We start from the raw sequence: 17,440 nt of genomic DNA on the forward strand, positions 1-17,440 counted from the left end.
TAATATACCTAATCACTGCACATAAGTTACAGAGAGCTTAGGGAACAAAAAAAACCCAATCAAACAAGGGAACCAAAGAGACAAAAGTACATTCATAGATAACTATTTATAAAGACTTCAGAGTTTAAGGGGAAAACAAGTTAACTTTTAGCACCCAACCCTAAAAACTACAAAAACTAAGCTTCAAGAGCTAACTTTTTCTGTCACAAATGTTAATTTGGTGCAACAGAAAAGAATCTTGACAACTTCAAATTATTAAGAGGTTTTACATGAAAAAAATTAGTAGCCGATTATTTTAGTTAACAGATAATTTTCTTCTGAGAACTAAATAGCTGAATATGTTCTATCAACTAACATCTACTGAATTTCATGATCAAGTTTGCAACCATGCGCTGCCATAGCGGATATACACTCTTAACTTTTACCAGCCTTGTTACAGTGGTGATAGCTACAATGAACTGTGCTGTTGACCACTGGTTTGGTTTTTTTTTTTGCCTTTAAAACAACGGTGGTAAAGGCAGTAAGCATGGACATAATCTTCTTGAAAAGCTGATTTTGCTTGTATGGCTTACTTTGCCTTTGCTTAGGACCCTCCTGAATTAAGTCAGTGCAGCAAAACAAAGTTAGAGACCTTTGGCAGTACAGCAGACTGAAATCAGTAAAGCATTTCTACTGTAAACTGGCATTTGCAAAGCAGTTACTACTGCCATTTCCTTTTTCACACATTTACAAACCGATGAAAAATTTCAGAGAAAAAAAGACCTTGAGTTTAATATCTGTTCAAAGCTGAGGTTCTTTGAAAGCCTGACTAAACACTATTGAACAGATTGTCTGTATTAAAGAAGTTTTCATAATACAAAAACACAAACACCATTTGTATATGAAACACATCTTTCTCAGCACACATCCAACTTTCCATCTCTGTGGTTTAGTCTCAGCCCTGTCAATACACATCTGTCTTCACCCATGTGAACAGCTATTGGAAAATGTTTATGAGAGAGGCCCTGAGCATCTTAAAACTCTAAGTACAGTTTTACGTTCAGAACCAGTTCTAAAACAAAGACACTTAGAAATATTTTAAAGAACATCTGTTCTGAAGCTTCAGAAGTGAACTTCATATATATCACACGTGTCCTGAACCAGGCAATCAGTAAAGTCGTATCTTTACTATCAGAATCATCATCAGAAGAATTCAGTGCTGGCAGACGAGTTACAAACCAACTTTTAATGGAATTCCTTTACTTATGAAGCTAGTCTGATATTAGCCTCTGTATGACCACTCAAGTTCAGGTTAATTTCTTGAAATACGTTAACTGTCAATAAGCGATGCTTTTTTTAAGAACAGTCAAAGGGAAAAGACTTACTAGAAGTCCCACATTCTTCCTCGCACAATGTAAAGACAGGCTAATACACGCGTTGTGCAAGAAGGAGAATCCACCTCATGACAGCCCCAAGGTATGTTACTCAGAACATGACTGTTCCCAGCCATAACATGGAAAACCCCTTGTATCAAATTCCAAAGAAGAGGCTTTGCTGTGCTCTCAGTAGAAGATTCAGCATGTTGAGGGAACTTCCAAAAGGAGGGGACTGACACCTTAAAAAAAAGTTACAGTAACTTGTGTGAATTTTATTTTAATGTAGCTTTTTCTTATGTAGGATAAAGTTGAAAAATGCTAAAGATTCCGTTTCAGGGTGGTTTTTTTTACGCACAAAAGCAAACACCTCCTCCCCCATATCTTAACATAGATCCGAGCCTTCTCTTACAATTAACACAACAGTGACTGCATTCATTTTCAGCAGTACTGAAAACAGCTGTACAGCAAATCAGCTGGACAAGCAATGAAGTATCATACTTTCTCAGTTATGAAGATTATAGAGATGCAACCAAGAATTTGAGGGGCAGGAAAAGATTTGCCATAGCTATGAATCAATCTGTAGAGCTTTAGAGCCCACACAGGTAATACGTAAAATTAAAGCAACTAGGAATGTTCATTTTTTAGATACATTTCTGTAACTTACACCTTCAAGCACTCAGAACAAGAATACAATGCACAACTACATACCTACAAAATTAAATTCCTGCTAGTCTGCTTTACTACATCCTAGATTCAACTCCACAGGAGTAAGACTGAACAAAAGCAGCTAAAGATGGTCCACTTTTCCTTCCTCTCCTCTGCTATGCAGTCAATAAACTCACATAAAACAAACACCACAAATGGAATAATTACTGAATTCAAACACAAATGTGGCCACTTCCAGAGTTATTTTTTTCTGTGGTATATAACTGTGTCACTATGAGTCCTCTCCATAAATCTCAAACAATCACAACATGAAAAAACAAGTAATTCTATTTGACCTTCATTATTTGGGTCTCTGTGCCCGGTTTAATCAGTTCTCACATGCACAATCCACTTTTTAAAAACAGACTGTAGAAATACATTTTTCAAACTAAAAGGAACAGAATGCATTGTTTTGATGCTACAGCCTGAAGCCCTTTAACTGAGTTTTATCAAAGTATACTCTATCACTGATCAAAGCAGCAATGACAACTTAATGTTCTTTAAAGTTATATATTGAAGCATAAACTTCCCACTTTTGTCTTGTGGCCTCCGGCTCAGCATGTCATTGGGAGTATATTCAAAGGTCAAGAGACTTTCTTTCAGAAGCCCTCCGTTCCCAAGTGGCAGTTCTAATGACTGCAGGAATGGAGAGTAGAGCAGGGTAGATAATTCCATCAGGGCTCTGTTGTCATATACCCTAGAAACTTCAGGTTGTAATTTCTTCTGTCAGATGTTTGAAAGATTACTTTGTACATTACTGTATGAACTATTTGTATGTGGTAGCAGCATTTCCATGTTACCCTATTACTGATTTTATTGTCATCTAAAGACCTTTTCTCACTCTAGTACTGAAATCAGTACTTCATTATAAATTCCTTTCAATTAATTATTTTGCATATCCCATGTGACTGGCTGACTTTTCAAAGCAAAGTTGTGAAGATACTTGGACATGCAAAACTTTTTAAAAATCTGTATTTTAACAATTTACTGAGAAATATCAAACTGAGTTTACTAGAAAAACATTATGCAATTTTATGTTTAATGAACTGTGTTGAAATGAGTTCTGCTTAAGACCCCCTATTTAATAAAAAGGCATAAGAACAAGCGACGTAACTACCATGCTTCCACAGTTACATGTACTATCTCCAACCACTCCATAGAATGCTTGTCACAATTACTTAAAGGACTCTAAAAAAATCTTCAAAATTCCTGTCCACCCCCTCTCCCACACAAAAGGAAAACCTCTGGAGAAACAACACTTACAGTGACTTGAGAAATCAAGGACTGCTGAAGAGAAGCATGAGCCAGTATTCAAGAGGCAGTATAGAGAATCCAGTTAAATCTGCTCCCATACTCTCAGGAATGCACAAATCATCCAAATACCTCACCATTAGAAGCAGCACTCAAACTCCTTTATATTGGCACAACTCCTTCATCTCCTACCTAAAAGCCCTTGAGGGGGACAGCTACCAGGGGAAAAGCCCATGGCCCAGAGCTTAGAAAATATGTGTTCCTGCAAAGATTTTACATTTCACGAGTACTGCAAAGCCAGAAGCACAACAAGCTTGAGAGAACCACTGGTAATAAATAATTAGGTTGGCTCTTCTCTGCTCCATCCTTATTTTACCTATACTTCACCAGGTTTCTTACTAACTCCTTTTCAGAGAAGGAAAGGAACAGTGCAGAGGCTGGGGGTGTAATTATGGGGCTGGTGGAGCCAGATGCTGCAAGTTTGATGCATAGTATCTTTCACAAGGATACCACATGGACTAGTAAGGAACAAACAGCAACATTGGCCCATTCTCAGAAAGTAGTATCAAAGCACTGAAAAGAGGCATCTGGATGCTTAGAGGAAATAAAAGACTGAAAATAAATAACTGGGCAACAGCAGATCACCGGCAGCCTTGCACTGACATAGTCTTACCCTCTAAAATCAAATCCATTAATATAATAAAGAAGTATTTTAGTGATCAGAACTCACGTGGGGTCATTCCAAGAGGTGTCTCTTTCCAGACACGTGATGCCACCATAACTTTCACTAAGATTCTGTGGCCAGTAAGAATTGCCACATAAAAAGGGAACCTTTACAGGTCAGTCTCTGCCCAGATCACATGAAGAACTCAAATTAAATTAACATGGTCTGAAACACTGATGCACAGCACTCAGCTTTCGGACACTTTTGGATCTGTTCTTGAGCTCAGTAATTACATGAGCACACTGTGTTTTAAATACAGTCAAAACTCAAGCAGGCAGTTTCTTCCAAGTTAAGGCATCACGAAACCTAAAGTATGGACTTAAGAAAAAGTGTCATTGATCCAAAATCATTATCTTTCTGAAATACGTAAGAAGAAAAAACCTGGAATCAGTAGTTATGTTACAACTGCGAGCGACTTTTCAATATTGTAAGAACTAACATTAGAAAACTCAAAAGCTTGGTCATTTGCCTTTTGCTACAACAGGATTTTAGCTTTCAATTTATTGACATGAAACCTCAATGCCAGTTTCAGTTTGCCCCTGATCACTTTTCTAGATACGTAATCACCACAGAAGCTGTTTTAAGATCCGTGTTTTCTAAATCTGCAGGTACTTGGAAATATGATGCACTGAGCTGTATCATGATTTCTTAACTAAAACCATGCTCATTAAAACAGCTTAATTTCCAAATATTTTTCCAGTGATTGCACTAAATTAGAATAGCAAATTTGAAGATGGAATTTTCTAGTCCAATAAGCCTAGTACACAAAGCAATATTTGAATACATAATTTAAATGTTACAATGAAAGACATTGATGGCTTCTTCCAACTGTTTCCTATTAGTTTTCAGATTAATGAATTACAACACATACATACTTAGCACATGCATTTTTGAAAACCTGCTGTGCAACACCATAATGAGGAATACCACAAACCATTGTTGAAAGAGATAGTTTTGTTGGGTTTTTTTGTTTCTTAACGTCATTTCTGCTACAGTTACGGGAAATATTTCAGTTCCAGTACACCCAATAGAAGCATATCTGCAAGAAGTGTTGGGACAAAAGCATACATTAGAAAAACATTTTAAGCTTAAAAAATAGCTCTAGGATTTTTCTGACTATATGTTTATATGGTTTTTGCTACCAGCATCCAGTGACATTACAAATCTTCTGTGGTATACTAGAAAGTTGTATGATATGAACAAAGAGGCTTTTAAAAGCCCCTCGATGGGGGAGGGGGGGAAACAACCCACAACACAACTGTAAGAACAGGCAAGCAGACAAACACAGAATAGTGTGCAGCTCTCTATACACAGGTGACTCAGTCTGACACACTATACAGGTGAGAGTATAAAGGAAAAACTTCTGCTAGTGAAAATTTCCAGGAATTTAATGGATTTTTTTTTTATTCTTTGTCTTCACTTCCCTCCACCTAAGTTTAAAGCTCTCAGAAGCACTAGTAGACCTCCTGACAATTTAACCCAAACCAAATGTTTATAACAGTCTGCCTTGCTCAAAATCTCACACAACCAACATCCTTTAATTAAATAGGTACCACTGTGCTCGGACATGCGTGAAAGCTAATCTGTAAGGATACCACTGGTACAATATACTACCTGTGCTTGGGTCACCTCCCATTAGGTCACAAAGTCCAATGACAATCAGTAACCATCCACATTGCCATTTTCTTCCTAGCTCTGAATAAATGACTGCTATAATTTCAAAGTCCTTACTCCTTATTGAAGTTTACGTAAGATCAAAACATGTAAAATATCTTTTCCTCCTGGAAATGCAAAGAATGTCTTCAAGATACTATCAGGTATTATCATTGTGCTTCTACATTACTACAGCATAATTACCAAAGCCTTACTAATCCTGATGTGAAAAACACAATGCAGTTAACAGGCATCGATTTAAGGGGAAGGGGGGGAAGGCAAAAATATTATTGTTGTTGAACCTAAGAGCTAACATAATCCTGAGGACACTGACTCAGTTTTACACAGTAGACTGAATCTAGAAATGAATTATAAAACAGAGCATGTATTTTTCAGATCTGTGCAAAGAAACCTATTTTTAATAATCAGACACCAACCTACCTCAAGGAAAACAATGTATCATGATAATAATTAAAAGATATTTTTATTTAGGAGTCCATGCTCCTTTAAATAGTCACATACTCATAAAGTACAAAGCTCATGTAACCTAGTCAATGTTTTTCTCAAATCCCCACAAGTCGATTTACTTAAAAACACCACACTCCTGGATGGGTGCCTGGTGTACCAAACCTGTCCTGTCGTGCATATTTTTATACATGTTACTAAGTTAGGAAAGCAGAGTGGACTAAGGTTATGCCAACTCTGAAAAAAGAACAGGGTCTGCGTCAGTTTGTGCCTCTACTTTTAAAGTCACAATCATTACTACAAAAACTGAACCTAAGTATCAAAGCAATCTACTCTAATCAGAGACGGTAATAAAAGCAAAAGGGAAATACTTGGGGGGGGGGGGGGGGGGGAAGAGACAAATTTATATCCCACCCCACCCCCCCTTGAAGGCTCTAAATGCAAATACGGTAAACAAGTTTAAAAAATTACTTTGGACTACATATTTTAATGCCAGAACAGAATAACTGGCATGCTGTACCTACAATCAGTGGAAATCTACTGTGAAAAGGAGGTTAAGTAAGAAGTTGTGTTTATATGCCTTTAATTAAGACTTACTGAAATACCTTATATTAAGCTCTATTCAGAATCACTACGTTGAGTATTCAAGAAGTCTTTACCAGTGAAATACCAGTATGAATAGTAAATACAGATATTGTACTTTATAGCAACTTTAAAAAAGTGAGAGAAATGAATATGCAGTTTTCATGTCTTAAGGTTTCTCTTGCCCCCAATTTGCAAAGCAAATCCCTAAGCAAAAGGCTTGGCAACAATCAGTTAACATTTGGAGGATTACTTTATAAATAGACAAAGCAGTAATCAACAATTATAGTTTGATGTCTAGTTTTAATAACGACTGAACCCTTCTTGTCACTACCATTGAAGTTACCTACACAAGGGGAAAAAAAATTAATATTTATCTGTAAGCTATATTTTTCAAAATTCCTCTGAATGACCTCTTCGAGCCTTCCAGAAGTACAAGTTGTTTCAATTACAAAATCTCACTGACCTTACCACTATTAATTTCCTATTAACTTAGAGGGTTATTTATTAAGGAGAGATAATTATTAATTTCCTAATAATGGGTGGAAAGACTCAATCCTCCCCAATATTAAATATGATCAACCTCAAAAAGGTGTGGTCTTAACAAATGGAATGGGAACACCCAAGTTCTATTTCTGGCTAACACTGACTCCTGCTGTGGCCTGGAGCAAATCACTTCTGTTAAAAACACTTTTTTCCATTCTGTAAAATGAGGGAGGATAACACTCCCTTATCAGCTTCACAGGATCTTTCTCAAGTGCTTTGAAGATGAAGTTTTATAAGCCTACAAATGTATTTTAATGAGGCTTAAACTGACTATATTTCTAAAACAATTTGCCTTAGAAAGGCAAAAGATTTGAACAGAAATGAAAGGAAGAGTATATGTGCTATTAACCTCCCTGAATATTGTTGCAGTTTGTACTTTAAAAAACACCAAAGGCAGATGAATAAATTTTCCTTCGGATTCTACCTAAATGAAGCAAAACAGCAACAAGTGGATGCAATATGCAGAAGTCTCAAGAGACAACACAGAAATGTCAATTTGAAATGGAAGCCACACATTTCCTCATGTGGGGAAGAACAGGCATTTGCTAACCCTGCCTTTGACTCTTGCAGAGATCTATATGCCCCTTCAGCAACAGCAGCCGCTGGTGCTCCCTGCACTTTCACTTTACAGATTGAAGAAATAGCACTGCACAGTTTACATGAAGTTTGGTATTACTTAATGGCATTTTGCTTTTTTTTTGGGGGGGTTGGCCTGATCAACATACTCAACTTTTGGTTTTTAAAGTTCCTGTTAAACAAACACAAAGGGAAAGTTGGTCTAGGCCATGTAAAGACAACTGCCGATTTTTATTTTTTCCCTCCTCCCTTTCTTAAAGGGAACTTTGCCAAAAGATGGGCTGGGATCATAAACCATACCCTATTCTTTGTTCAGTTACTTAGCTTTTGCTCCTGACTTGGCAAAACATTAACCTTTTCATTTTAGTAAATCTATAATTAACTCCAACATGTGCTGAGTAAACATAACCTCATTTTTAATTAAATCTTAGAACAAGATAATACAACTTGCCATTTCTAAGGAGAAGTATCTCCTAAGTAATGTGCAATAAAAAAATCTAATCCTTGTCAGATGTGAAACTGAAGTCCAACTTTGAGTACAACCCACCCTCTTTCAAGTCATCTGTTGTCCAAACATGCATTCACCAACTACAAGACCAAAATGTAAACCTGAAGAGCCATCACTTCACAAAAAAAGTTTCCAAGGCTGAAGTGAACTCAAATATAAATGGCAGCAAGCAAAACTGAGAGATGACCTTGGCTTTGGGATGCTGTAAATATAATTTTACAGTACAGCTCACTGTGGGGTTTTTTTTCCCCTCAAATAATGCAGTATTCTTACAGAAAGAAAAAACAGGAGTTGAATTATCATATGCATTACAAACATCAGAAACAAAGGGGAACTTTCAAATTATTCAATCATAAGCGAGAAGATTAGAAAATTTACTTCTGACAGCACATTTGTATAGAACTAATTCTACAGTTCTAAATTAAAATTAGCTCAATTCTTTGAATAAAAAGAAATCTCTACAAAAAAGGTAAGTTACTATGAAAACAATCTCAAAACTAAGTCAAGCTTATACATAAATATAATAACATGAAATAATAACCACCTTTTTTCATGCTGCAACTCTTTAAGATTTTTTCAAACAAGATCCATCATTACATATTTCCAGATGGCCAAATCACAATTTAGATTACTGGTGCTACAGTTAAATAACAGAAAATTTTGTGTTCAAAAACTACATATACCAGAGCCAAATAAAAGAACCAAGAAATTGTTAGACAGAAGCTACAAGATTTTCATTTTGCAGAACAAAAAAATGCTGCGCAATTCAACAACGGAAAGTACTCCATGAACTTTTTAATATTAAATCTCATCTTCTTACCTATCTGCAATCCTTCTGATCAGCTCTCCTCTCAGAGTCTCTTAGTGATTCTGATTACAATAGAACCTAGATACTGATGACTGCATTAGCAGAAGCAGGTCCAATTATTAACCTTACCCAAAGTATATTCAAAACATGACTTCAAGAGTTTCAAAGCATTTTCTTCCAGCCATTTTATATTATATTTCCATTTCAACATGGTTATTCTGACCAAATTTTTCCCTTTACTTCTCATCAGGTTTAGCTTAGGGACCTTTCAAAAAATCCTCACAAAAATTTAATGATGCATGATCGAAGTCCCATTGTTTCAGTGGCAGTGCACAATTAAACCAAGTGCCTTGAGGCCAAAGTACATGATCTTATCCATGAGTGACACTGATTTGTTAGTGTTTGCTTAGCACAAAGGTAGGATTATTATTTGCACTACAAGAGTGCCACAGCATAGAATGTGCTTTCTGATCTCCAAGGAACACAATTTCCATGCTTCACCCAATGCCCTTTTTCCCCCTCATCAGTCCTGTATTGCCCAATTTCTTCAGCAAACTAAGGCTTACATAATCATGCTGTATGCATATATTTTCATCACTCTCCCCAACCTCCTCCCTTAGAAGTAACTTTATAAAACTAGTTGGACAATCATGACCAAACCTGAAAAAAGAAGTGAGGCCTTCATTACTAAACTCTCACAAGTTTTATGAAAATTTATACCTGGAGACTGAAATCTTGCTCATCACATTGAAGGTAAACCACACCACGGGCTCAACCTCTATTAGAGCCTGAAAAATGTCTACGATCAGACTGAAGACATAAATCTTTATAGTCCTTCATTATGCATATCATTTCAGTTGTTTTAAAATTAGAGTTACGCTAGGCATATCTTAAATACTAAAAATGAATATTAAGAGCACATTTGTGGAACAAAACCATTAAAAATGGATAATGAATCAACATATACTATTAATTGAACTGTTCCTTTCAGTTCTTATTCGCGAGGAAAACACAACAGAGAAAAATTCTTAAAATATAAAATGCAATAGAAAAGCATGGGTGTTCAGGCTCTTAATGGCAAACATTTACCACCTCACTGTTCAGCAGTTTTAAGGGAGATAATTTTTTTAACAATTAAGGATACTACTAAGATGATCCTCCTAGATATCCATTGTAGTTTCAACAAAAACTGAGGGTACTTAGAACACCAGACACTGGGAAAAGAGACACAAGAGGAATGACAGCAACAACTCTGAAGTAAGCTTTTTATGCGATGACATCATTATGCTGCAAGTTGGCCTATGTAGTTATACAAGGTGAATACTGATCAGCCTTCCTTAACTGGGTCCTCTGCTGTGATAAACCGTTCACTGCCATTTGTGCGATAAGTGCAGAACTAAGTCTGGAAGAAAATGATGGCCACAAGTTTTGAAAAGTTACTTCTGTAAATGACCATCACTTATAGCTGAAAGCTATTTTTTAATGCAGATGTTTAAATTCTGCACAAGCTGCACTAGTAGGAGCTAAATTATATCTTAAATGGTTACTCATTATAAAGAGTAATTAAGTGCTGTCTTTCCTTAACAATGCATTACAATGCAGTATCTGCTGTAAAGACAGCAGTTAACACACAGTAAAATGATGTACTGCAGTAAAATCACGTCCCATGCTAGTTTATTTGATTAACTTTCCTAGGTTTTCTGACAGAATGATACTTAACACTACTATGAAGATTCTGTTACCAATATAATTAAGGACAAAAAAATTCATCAAAACTTACTATTTTGCTCTATTTTTTCAGCTGTTGAATGTAAGTGTTCTTTTCAGAAGATTTTGTTATAAAATCACCTTTGAAATCTTCGCAATTTTACAAAGAATAAACTATGAAAATATGCTTGGAAGCCCTATTCAGGAAGTGTTGTGTTTCGGAAAACTCTCAGTGCAGCAGATTAACTCTCCAGTGGGCAAACTCTCCAGTGGGCAAACTCTCCAGTATAAGTGAACGACTAATCTTGCTCAGACTGGTAACACTCAAGCTGTATGACATCCAGTCATGTTGATAGCGACAGCATTTGAAAGACAGGATTAGTAAAGACAGCAGTAATGGCATATATATAAACTGACGGTACACTACCAGCAAGAAAAGCAAAACCAGTCACCACTGGATTCTCCGATTCAAAAGTAGGCAATAGTAGTATTATTACTAAGCATGCAAAATTTCCATGCACACAAAACTAAAACGCACTTAGCAACAATGATCCATACCAAATTTTGTGAGCTTCAGGAGAAGTTAAATGCAGCGTGCCTATGCAGCTGATACCAGTTCCTAATCAAATGTGGTAGACTCGAAATCAACTCTTCAGTAATGTAAATTATCCTTTTGAAAGTCTTTTTTGGAACCTTTTTAAGTTATGTGTGAAGTTTTGCAGAAAATGTGTCACTTTTTCTTTGAACAAGTCTTTCTTTCATGGTACAGCACCATAAGGTAAATTATCTTTCAGGAACATAAAGCACTCCAATCACCCCTTCCTTTTGAATGTAGGACATCTGAGAATTGATGGAAATTTTATTGGCCTTGGGTCATAATGTTTAACAGGTTTATCTAATTTCATTCCAGAGCATTTACATAGTCATATAAATTTTCTTCTTTCTAATCATAACCATCCTTTGACATGTTCTTAAGCTTATTATACCTAGAAAAGTACAAGGAAAGGACAGCTAGATTTCTGTACCCAAAACTTCAAGGAGCAATTGCAATACATTTCTTGAGAATAATACGAACTTACAAACATACAAAGGTCACATTGAGAAGTTAGTTAAAACTAGGGCCAAAAGATAATCCTGTTAAGTTAGACAAGTTTTTTTAAAAGCTGGCTTTGGATTTTTATCATCTCTGCAGATCAGAAAATGCAAATATGCCAGAGAAAGATTAAAAAATAATATAATTTTAAAATATTTTAAAATCACCATCACCTTATCTGGAAAGATATAAGGGCAATGGAAGAAGTTATGTCTGCTTATCAAAGTATTTAAATAGCAAAAAAAATTTATTCAAAATCTGCCTATGGCCAACTTTTTCTGGCCTTGTATCACATTTAATTTGAAGAAATTTTGCTTTTTTATAATAAACTAGCAAGACTAACATTTGTTATTTACTGTCATAGTAAAATATAACTGCCATAGGCAAACCTACTAGACATGTGTCTTCGTAGAAAATACAAGAACGGTGCTGTTGGGCAAATAGAAAGAAAGGAAGGCCTGGAATCCTTTATAGTCCGGAAAACTGGGAGAAATATCACGTCATTTTATCGTAATGACAGTTGTCACTGGCATTTTGGTTCTTCTCAAGGCAGTTCAATATTTTCTTGATACAACGACAAAGACTGTTCAACAGTTACATTTTTTCCCCACTTGAGAAGCATTTTTCAGGACTTTACCTCAAGTACATACAGCATGACTTTTTTCTAACTACAGAGTATATTTAATACAATACATACACAATGGCAATCCATGCCTAGTCTTTAAGTACAAGTTTTACCATGCTTCAACTGTAAGATACGAATAAACACAGAGCAGATCACCATGCATATTAAGTTCAAATGGAATTTGTCATTACTGTAATCCCGCACCCATTTGTACTCACCTGCAGGTAAATATTTCAGCTGGTTGTTAGCTAAGCGAAGATGACGTAAAGATCTCAGGCGGCCAATCTCTGGACACACAATTTCAAGGGCATTATCACTTAGATCCAGAAACTGCAGTTTAACGAGGGAGCCAATGGCTTGTGAGAGAACAGATTAAAACATGAATGTGACCCAACATTAACATTAAAATCTTAATAGGACTATGAGAGGATAAAAAGCCACAGTACCTAACAACTGTATCTGAGGAGATTTTGACATATTAAAGCCAGTCTCACAACTGATTGACATCATTTGTGAAAATGCTTATCTATCTAACAAACAGTACTGCTGGCAGTGAGACAGGGAAGAAAAAAAGTGATGTACAGAATACTCTCATTTCTAGATTATCCTCAAACGATTCTGCTCTGAAGTCACTTCTCCCACTCCTTTGCTCTGAGCCTATCCAATTTATATATTCAGAGCGCGCCGGAAGTACTTCCCCGAACTCGAGCACATAACTCTATAATTAAGACAAGAAAGGGAAACTAGTACAAGTTCTTGATACTTTAGGTTTTTAATCTGTCATGTGCTAAACCAGCAGAGTATTCTGTGTGGTAACTGGCTGAAAGCAGAAAACACTCCCCATTTTTGCTTCTGTCAATGAGTACCATTTAGCTTTTTCACTTTCTGCAATTATAACTGAAGCAAAGAGCATTAAGGTGCATTTGAGAATTCATTAAAATAATTTAACATAGTATAAACAAGGATATTATTGACAAAGGGCCACACTGGCATATTTTGTATGAAAATCTTTTCTGTTTTATGGGAAAATAAAGGAAAAATAGGCCTCTTCAAAGAAGAAAAATGAATATTTTATGATTCCTGCCACTTATTGTGAGCTGGTAGATTACTTACCTTCAGGTACAACAACTATGTTATTTGAATGAAGGTACCTGGGGGGAGGAGAAAAAAAGCAGAGGACACCACCTGTTACCCTCAAGGACTTCTGCTACATAATCAGTTTGCAAAATATCCAATTTCAGACTGAAAGAGCACCCTCAAAAGCCATTCCTCTCTATGACCACAAAAGCTGTGGAAACTGTATAAACCAGCAATGGACAGGTACTTAAGCTTCACTTAGACTATTAAATGATTAATACAAAAATAAAAGAGAATTACATATAATTATTTAAAACAAAGCATTCACAGTTATAGTAATAAAGGGCTTTAGTTTTGAGAGTCCTAAGAGGGAGAAAAAAAAAAAAAAAAGTAAAAAGAATAAAGCAGATGGAATAACCAGAGTGAACCATATTTGATCACCCGGTTATTCCATACTAAATGCTGGGCAAGAAATGAAAAAAACCCAAACCCACACAAGTTATAAGATTACAAACACTTTCCCCTACACATAAACTGTTACAACTCTACTGACTGAAGAAACAAGCACATGATCTACTCACTGCAAGTGGGTTTTTCAAACCTAGAGTACACTTTTCAAAAGAAAAACCTGATCTTGCCCATGGTCATTTAGGTAGATACTGAAGGTGACCAGATCTCTCACTAAGAATATTCAGCACCCTCTGCTGAAGCACTTCTAGTACTACCAGTAACATCAAAACTCTTCTTAGATTTTACACATTTTAGTTTTCAATCGATGTTGCTTCAAATGAACAAATGCGTCTTTTAGAAAGTAACGGTAGCAAAATTTTCAAATATTGATCTCTAATTGTAAAGGAATACTGCGTACTCAATGTCCAATTGCTTAGACACACATGGGAATTATTTGCACAGCATTATTTTTTCCACTATATTCAAACACCACTTCCTAAAGTAGAAGCCTGTCTTTTGGGGGAGATACAGGCAGAACAAGGAAAAAGACATAAATACTTGTGACCTGTTTCACTCAAGCACGAAAAAATAAATATGAGGATCTACATCTAGTATTCCCAGCATGAGGGACATGATATATAAAGAAACAAAGACAACAGTGAAAGTTTTGAAAAGTGAAATCACCAAGAATGTTAACTTTCAGGAAAATGAAAATTAGTTAAGCTTGTCTTTAAAAATGTAAAGCTACTGTAACAAATAATTCTTTAAATAATTCTTTGTATTTTGTGGTCTCTGTCAACAAAACATCTCTTACCGTCTGATTAAAAACTGACGTATTATCACAGCTACACAAACTACAGGCCTACCACAGTCCTCCCTAGACCACCAGAATGTGTGGGATAATGGTGGTACAACTAAGCTTACTGAACACCAATTAATTAGATTTGACTCCTACAATTCAGCGTCTGTAAGAGATTCTTTTAAGCTGTAATTTATCCAGGTTTTCCGAAAGGCACCATCAGATAACAAGGAGATTTCCTGATACCCCATGGCAAATAACTACGTACTAGAGTATATCAAATACAGAAATGTTTATTTTACTGCTTCAGAGCATAAACTTACTCTCAAGACCAAGGCATGATGAGACACGACTGTCTCTTAAGCAAGTAGGAGACTGCAGTGACCTACAAAACAGCTCAATTATACTGCGGTCGCGTGTACCAGAAAGGTGTGGTTTCAAGAGCCAAATTAAGATGACAAGATCAGACAGCTGAATACATTAAAACTACTCAGATACACACCTCCTCCTGTTTGGAGCTTTTCATTAAATAAACAGAATCAATGGTTCATCAGTTACTCAACTTAAAGTGAGTCAAATGAGTTAAAAGGGAAAAAGAGGATGTCCCTTTTACCCACCAACCCCACCTCCCCATCCCCCTCCCATGCTACGACACAAGGAAATCATAACCTTACAAGAAAAGGGGAGGGAAGAAAACCTTGACTCAGGGGCTTAAAGCTTAAAATTAATTGCCAAAATTATACAGTTCATGTGACATCTACTCTTTGGACAAGATTGGATAAACTACTCTGCCTACAGCAATCATCAATAGTTACTACCCCTGCTTGCTCATTCCTGCTCCTATTTGACAATCTGTGACTTGGTTCCAAAAAAACTTATTACTGCAATCACCAAAACTGAAATCATAATACCCCTGGTAGCTGGGGTGGAAATGAGCAACTAGGGCTGGGCTGGAGGCAGTAACCTGTTCCTCTGGCTCTGTCACAACCATCTGACCATTAAATCTGGAGGTTCTAGTGCTGTATCAGGGTGACAACAATCTACACAGGAGTTGGGGGCTAATTGTTTTTTCCCTCAGCAGCACAGACATTTGCGTAACAGTTCTTGTTATAAAATAAACAAGAAATTATACAAAATATTAACATGCAAAGGAATACATCTGGATATACTGCCTTAAAAAAACAAAACAAAAAAAAACAACAAAAAAATAACCCTTTCCTGCCCTCCAAGAAAACCTTTCACACTTAAAGAGATAGGTTATATGCAAGCAATACATTCTAGAATTTTTTTTAGGTAAGATGGATCAGCATAATAAAAACATTAGAACTCCTACAGAAACTCACAATTCCACGAGGTTTGGAAGCTTCTGTGCAAGGTTTTCTGGCTGAAAAAGAGTTAGAGATTTTTTTTAGGTTTCAAAACAAAAAACAGACACACACATATTGTGTACCCAACTCATTTTAATAACCATACTAAAACATGTCAGCAGCCAATCACAGAAAAAAGGGCAGCAAGGAGTTTGCATACAATACCCTATTTCCACACCCCCGCACACTCTCTATCAGTGCAATCTGGGATATATCAAGGGTGAGCAATTTCTACTACTGAAATGGAACTACAGCCCAGAAGTGACATTAACATGTCCTCAATCAAACAGTAGTCAGAATTCTGAGGCTAAAAAGATGGATTACCAAAACCTTACTTTTGAAAATAATTCAAATAACTGTTCGGTGAAGCCAAGAGACTGCTAAGAAGCTGCAGCCTTTACAGACTTAAAGCAGAAAAAGAATTATGCAAGATGTCTAACCACAATGTGTTTTACTTCATAATGCTGCTAAATGGTAAATGACCTACAAACTTTTGTGTAGCTTAATCAATTATCACCAAGCCAGAAGTGCTGAATCCATCAAACTAGATTTCCATATTTACATATTAACATGCATATAATTTTCTAACTGCTGAGTGATCCCTACCTGCAATTCTTTTCCTTGATGGCATTAATAACCATGAACATGTATCACAAAATCAGCTTCACAAGTTTCACATGTCATGTCGGGAACTGTATGTACTCAAAATTATTCAAAGTTAAGACAGTTTTATTGCTTAAGAGATCTATTTTAAACATAGATATGTTTTATTGAAAAAAGTTTTTACAACACACATATATGCAAAACCAAACAAATTTTAAGAGCAGCTTGATCACATAGTCAATTTCCTGTCCAAAAAAACCCTAGCAATTTTCACTGTCATGTAAACTTAAGGTATATTATTATCTAAAATACTTTGTGTGTATAAATTTATTATGACTGAATTCACTAACCTGAAAAAGTAATATCAAAATATTCTTTTGTAGCATACATGCCACATCCCAGATCTCAGTACAAAAAATAGTCTGCTTTTAACTATGGAGCAGCAAACGATGGCTCAATAAATGAAACCGTTGACGTCAAGACTCCAGAAACAGGCTATAACTAATCAGTTGTTGCCACCTACTGGCAGGTTTGTCACAGGACAGT

General features: G+C 36.0%; 1 protein-coding gene across 3 annotated transcripts in view; it reads right to left on the bottom strand.

Annotated features, from left to right (window-relative positions):
* Positions 1 to 17,440, bottom strand: part of LRRC28 (leucine rich repeat containing 28) — a 55,958-nt gene that overhangs the window by 32,070 nt on the left and 6,448 nt on the right. For all 3 annotated transcript variants that reach the window (XM_037394057.1, XM_037394056.1, XM_037394055.1), the window contains exons 3-5: positions 16,268 to 16,308; positions 13,712 to 13,749; positions 12,817 to 12,954 (exon numbers count right to left, since the gene is read on the bottom strand). In XM_037394057.1, the coding sequence (XP_037249954.1) occupies positions 12,817 to 12,954; positions 13,712 to 13,749; positions 16,268 to 16,308 (217 nt within the window). The remainder of the gene's footprint in view (positions 1 to 12,816; positions 12,955 to 13,711; positions 13,750 to 16,267; positions 16,309 to 17,440) is intronic.

The sequence above is a fragment of the Falco rusticolus genome, chromosome 7 (genome assembly GCF_015220075.1).
Source record: "Falco rusticolus isolate bFalRus1 chromosome 7, bFalRus1.pri, whole genome shotgun sequence".
Lineage (NCBI taxonomy): Eukaryota > Metazoa > Chordata > Aves > Falconiformes > Falconidae > Falco > Falco rusticolus.